The following is a 6275-nucleotide window of genomic DNA, read 5'->3' on the forward strand; positions in this document are numbered from 1 at the left end:
TGCCTACCGTTGAGACATTCGAGGGACGCACCGTGATGTTTACATGTCGCGTGGTCCACCTGAGTTTTGGATCCGCTCCTTCTTTGGGCTCACAGCCTAACATAGGCTGGCAAAATGGATGGACAGGTGGATTTCCAAGAAAAATCACGGTGGGCCCCACTTAGCTTCCGACCACAGGAAGGGTCGCAGCAATCCGACTCAGAAAACAATGGCCCCTAAACCTTGAAGATCATGTAATGGCCCACCTGATGAATGGATTTTTTTTATTTTTATTTTTATTTTTATTTTGGGCATCCCAGTTGCATGTGGGACGATGCTGCAGCCTGCAGGACAGGTTGGATGCCATAAACCTACCATGGTGGGCCACACACGATCAGCTGCAGATCTGATGGCAGGCCCTCCCAAGTGGTTACCATTTGCCAGCCCACTCGTCTCGAAGAACCAGAACATGTCTAAAGCCAATCTCTTCATGATCCACGTGGCAGAGCAATGGACAGGAGAGATACATTAATCGGAGCCATCCATCTGGTGATACCTACCTATTATGGATGGCCAGTATTTCGAAAGATCACATATACAAGAGAATCCTGTCCATCACTTCTATTAATTTGATGGCCACCAAGGAGACGGCTAGGATTGTTTGACGAGTGTATTTTGAACCACCATCCATCCACAGTAATGGGTATGTTCGAACGTAAATAAGCGAACCAAATGATACGTGGTAGGGTGATGTACCGATCGAGCCCACCCGTGCACTGACACGAGGACAGACGGCTCACGTTTTAAAACCACAAACCATGAGATGATCCTATCCATTACTTATTATATAGTTTAATCTAGGGATATTTGACCGTTAACTGTCGTTTTTCCACCACCACTTTAATGGCCACAGATCAGATGCATAGGATTGTCTAACAGCTGTGATTTTTGGGACCTAAACCATCCATTCTAGGGCCCACCATGTGAGTGGAGCCCATTTGTACATCACACAACCGATTGTACTGAAGAGTGGGGAAGCCTATCCAAGAATCCAATCCGGACCAGTGGGCCGATTGCATATCCACCGTCGATGGCCCATGCAACTCTCCCAAGATCGATCGTATCAACCAATCTCCCTGAATTTCCATTTTCAACCGTCTCTTAGAAGGCCATCATCGAAATGTCACGCGAGTCTATTGAAAAGATTTTCTGGAAGTAGGCCATCGATGGTGAGACCCAACAGACAGACGGTCCTGAACAGTGCACCAAAACCTTCTCAAACCACGATAGCAGCCCATGTTAGCAAAATACGACAAAATAATAATTATTATTACGCACGGTTCTAAATTCATTCAACATTAGCTTCCAGAGGCGGATTGCCTTCGACCCACGCTAGGTAGGGCCCACCGTGATATTTGCGAGAAATCCACCCCATCCATCCGTTTTGCCAGCTCACGTTCGGACACGAGGAACATCCCAAATTGAAGTGGGCCACACGACAGGGAACAGTGGGGATTGAACACCCACCGTTGAGGCCACAGAAGTTTTGAATCAGGTTAATATTTTGGGGTTTTCAGTTGATCCCAGTGGAAGGGTTTGGATGGCGTATAAACATCTCGGTGGACCCGGGAAGGTTACTACGGTAAGCATTTCCCTGCCGGAATCGGAGTACGCTTTTATCGTACTGAGTAAACTCAGTTGGGCCCACTGTTAATGTATGTGGTTTATCCACACCGTCCATCCATTTTTAATGATAATTTTAGGAGTTTATACCAAAATTGAAGTGAATCCAAATCTCAAGTGGACCATTACACAGGAAACAGTGTGGAATAATGATTTCCACCGTTGAAACCTTCCTAGGGTGTAAATTAATTTTTATTTGCCATCCAACCTGTTCATAGGATCAAAAAGACATGGATGAAGAGAAAATACAAACATTAGCTTGATCCACAAAACTTCTTTGGCCTCCAAAAAATTTTCAGTGGTAGAGGTTCAATCAAACTGTTTCCTGTAGTGTGGTCCACTTGAGAATTTAATTTGCTTCATTTTTGGGATATAGTACTAAAATTATCTTTTAACATGGATTAACGGAGTGGATAAAATAAATAAATAACAGTGGACCCCACACAGTTTACTCAGTACGCTAAGGGTACTGAGTTACTCAGTACGCAATCCGCTTTCTTCCCTGCCATAGTCGGTGCCTTGGCCCCACCATGATGTATGTGTTTTATCCCTCATTTTAGGACATTAGCCCAGAAATGAGGTAGATCCAAATCTCAGATGGACCTCACTACAGGAAACAGAGGTGATTCAACGGCCACCATTAAAAACATCTTGGGAGCTAAGAAAGTTTTGGATCAAAGCTGATATTTGTGTTTTCCCTTCATCCAGATCTGTGTGAACAAATCAACAGGTCGGATGGCAAACAAACATTACAGTGGACCCTATGAGGTTTTCAATGGTGGGCGTTCAATCACACCACTGTTTCCTATGTTGCGGTACACCTGAGATTTTGATCTGCCTCATGTTTGGGCCCTTAGTCCTAAAATTAGCTGAAAAAAATGAATGGACGGCATGGATAAAAACACCGAATCGGTACTGGACGGGTCAGTGCATGAGCGGGAAAAACCGATGGTCCCATAGCATCCCTGTAAAACGGCAGGAAAATAATAATAATAAAATCCATAAATCCCCAAATCAAAACCGAATCCTATCTCTCCTCATTTTCCCAAAATCCAAAAGATCAAGAAAAACATACTCCCGTAGAGCATGATGTGCTCCATATGCATTCACACAGAAATAGTACACGTGGCATAACGTGCTTCAAACGTAACCGTCAATTTTAGCTAGGTAATGGCCCAAAATATCCACTGAACATACAACAGTATCAGTACGATCAGTGGGGCCATCTCCTGGACGGTTTAAAAACGCATAGTAGCCAACACTCCCACCATTTTAACGGAAAATAGCAAAGGTTCCCATATCAAGGAATGTGCTTTCCCCCCTTTCATGATTTTGTGACATACGAGACTCGGCTTCGGTAGTGACCCCTCCAGTACCGAGCTCGGTACTGTTCCATGCGGTAAAAAGCTCTGGGCCCACTATTATGCATGTGTTTATCCACGCCGTCCATCCCTTCTTTTTTTTTTTTTCAGATCATTTTATGGTATTAGCCCAAAAATGACATCCAAATCTCAGGTGGACCACACCATAGGAAACCACCTTTAAAATTTTCTTGGGACCACTGAAGTTTTGGATCAAGCTGATATAAATAATCAGTGGGCCAAGGGAAATTTTCAATGGTAGGCGTTCAATCACTACTGTTTCCTGTGGTGTGGTCCACTAGATATTTGGATCTACCGCATTTTGGACTCATGCCAAAACGAGTGGACGGCGTGGATAAGACATACGTTATAGTGGGCCGACAGAGCTTTTCCAGCACCGTACTGGACGGGCAACTACCGAAGCCGAGTTCAGAGATATTTCTCCACCCATTTACCTGAACAGTTCAAATTTTAGTACTTGTCTGCCACGTATACAATTCCAGTAGGCACGAGTATGGAGCATCACCCTCTTCCAGAGTATTAAACCAGCCATTTGAAACAGAAACAGAAACAGATTCCAGAACAAAAAAGATTTTCCATTTCTAGATCAGATCAATGGGGAAAAAAAACCCTACATTTAAAGAAAGAAAAATGCCGCATATATACATCTAAAGATGTAAGCAAAATAACCCGGAATTCATTAAAAGGAGGAAAAAAAAAAAGAGCAGTTGATAGAAATTTTACCACCGTTGATTAATCAAAGGAGCATCGATCAGATCAAATCCGATCGGTCCTGCACCGATTGTGTCCTCTGGCAACATTGCCGTCTTTTTTCTGCGGCGAGAACAGCTGCCCGAACCCGAACATAGACCCGGTCTTAGACGATCCCCGCAACGAGCAGACCGGCACATTCAACACCGGCGTAACCCTCACATTCGCCGAATACGATCTCTCCATCCCTCTGTTTTTTCCGGTCTTCAATCCGCCGTTGAAGCTGCCGGGGCTGCTCGAGCTCCTTTCCAAGCTCTGGAAAACTACCTTGCCAGAGGAATTCATTCTCGGGCTGTCGACGGAGACGCCACGGACAGGGATCGCTGTCGAATCAGGCGCACGGCGCATCGGGCTCCGGCCGATCCTGGCTGTTGGATCGGACAGTGCCCGGGGCTTCGATACCCTTACCCTGGGGGGATTGACTCGGAGTCGGGTCTGGTTTGGGTTGGGCTTTTCGGAATCGAGAGAGAGGCGAGGGAGGTCTTCGTGATCGGGGCCGGATGAGGAAGACGATGAGAGCGATAGACGAGATGATGAGATCGAGAACGACTCCGAATCGGAATCCCGTAGCAACGGAAGGCTGAGATTGGAATCGATCGAATGGGATTTCGGGTGCCGGTGAAGGAAATGCTTCAGGGATTTCGGGTTAGGGCTTTTCACGGGCAGGGAATTCGATTTCTGTAGCTCTTGCTCCGGCTTAGGGTTTTGGAGCTTCTTTAAGCCAAGAAGCTCTCTCCATCTGCTTGAACACCTCGGCGCCTTTGGAGAGAACACGTAGGGATCCGATCGGGAAAACTCCGCCCTCCGCCGCGATTTCGTGGCGTCTGGAGATCGTGTGGACCGGATCTCGGCCGTCGGATCACACGACGGACGGATTGCAGCTAGCTGCAGCGGCACGAGCTTCCCGTCCAAGAAGAGCTCGTCGGCGGGGAGCATTGCGACTGGATCGTCGAGTCTAAACTCGAAATCTATCAGATCCTTACCAGAAGCTTCTAGATCTGATTTTTCAGGTGGGCCTTCAGGCACCGCGGCCGGAGCGGGCATATCACCGGCAATGTTCGAACCGTCGTCGACGAAATCACGGCTGAAAGAGATTCTAGGGCTGAGCCATCCGTACGGCGAGTATGCCGGCGGGCAGTCGAGGAAATTTTCCGGCGACATTCCAATGTTGTTCACGCAAGCAGATGCCATCATCGGTCATGGAAAGGTAGCTTTAAGATAACGTACAGAGAATCCGGCAAAAAATCGCCGACTTTTTCGAACAAAAATGACGCCTGCGAAACGATATATACGCGAGGGCTAAAACGGCCGATTTTTTACCGAAAACGATAATCAAACAGATAGAAACGCCGGGAAACCAGATTATCAGACTGATAAGCAAAAATCGACGGAAAAAAAGCGGCTAGTGATAGAGCGAAATCGCGGATTCTTGTGACGGAGACCGTAAAAATGCCAGAAAACGAGATTCGACGAAGAAAGATAGCCGATTTTTACGAAAAAAATCGCCGGAAAACCGGATTTTCTTCTGGAGGGAGATTTCTTCGCTTTCGGTCGCTGTTTTAGGGTTTTGGAAGCGTCATCAAATGGCGCTGCCAGAGCTATTTAAGGACGTCCGGCAAACGTCGTTTCGCTACGTTTACGAATAGAGACACGCCACGTGGACATCCACGTGGCAAGTACTGCCACGTAGATTTGGCTGGTTGTTGGGGTAAGATGTAGCTTTCCAGTGCACTGTGCAATGGACCAGCTCTTATTCGTTGCAAATTGCATGTACACGTGGCTGAACGTTTGAGTAATCGTGACCATCCATCCGCTCGATTTTTCTATTTTGGCTCCCAAAAACTACGATTAAATATTTTATTTTTTCAATTTTTATGTCATCCGTTGATTATTATATTATTAACCTATAAATCTAACCAAAGACATAAAATTGATTTTATTGTTTTAATTTGGACCATTGAATGTTCTTAATTCAGATAGACGGTACAGATTAATCAAAATTACAACGTTGGTACAGTGTCTTGGTGACGTATTAATATTGGTTTTTCGCAAGAGGGACTCGAGTCGGCCCCCATTTGAGTAATATATGTGCCCTCGGACTTCGAACTAACTGCTAAAATAGACTTCGACCAATGAGCGAGTTTTGGGAAATAATACGGTAGATACGCCTCTATGGATATAATGATAGATCGTACCTTCTATCGCACAATTTGCATGGGAATATGTTGATCTAAACCGTCCAAATATCTTAAATCAAGGAATAATTGTGTGTTAAATATTTTATATATATATATATATATATATATCATATTTATGTTATAAAATTTTCTTCTGTCATATTTCAACCGTTAATTTTATCATCCAGATGAGAACAGTGAAATGGATGCCTTCGATTGAACGGTTTTTATGAATCCAGAAATATTGACATCTTGTGGTAGTATATAATATTTGAACGGTCTTGATCAATCGTTCACTCTGCCA

The 6275-nt window shown here is 45.0% G+C and overlaps 1 protein-coding gene across 1 annotated transcript; it reads right to left on the reverse strand.

Annotated features, from left to right (window-relative positions):
- Positions 1-3602: 3602 nt before the first annotated feature.
- On the reverse strand, positions 3603-5360 carry LOC131220809 (uncharacterized). The gene has a single exon (XM_058215660.1). The coding sequence runs from the start codon at positions 4986-4988 to the stop codon at positions 3801-3803; it is 1188 nt and encodes a 395-aa protein (XP_058071643.1). The 5' UTR covers positions 4989-5360; the 3' UTR covers positions 3603-3800.
- Between the last annotated feature and the right edge of the window lie 915 nt (positions 5361-6275).

This window comes from Magnolia sinica, chromosome 12 (genome assembly GCF_029962835.1).
Source record: "Magnolia sinica isolate HGM2019 chromosome 12, MsV1, whole genome shotgun sequence".
Taxonomy (NCBI): domain Eukaryota; kingdom Viridiplantae; phylum Streptophyta; class Magnoliopsida; order Magnoliales; family Magnoliaceae; genus Magnolia; species Magnolia sinica.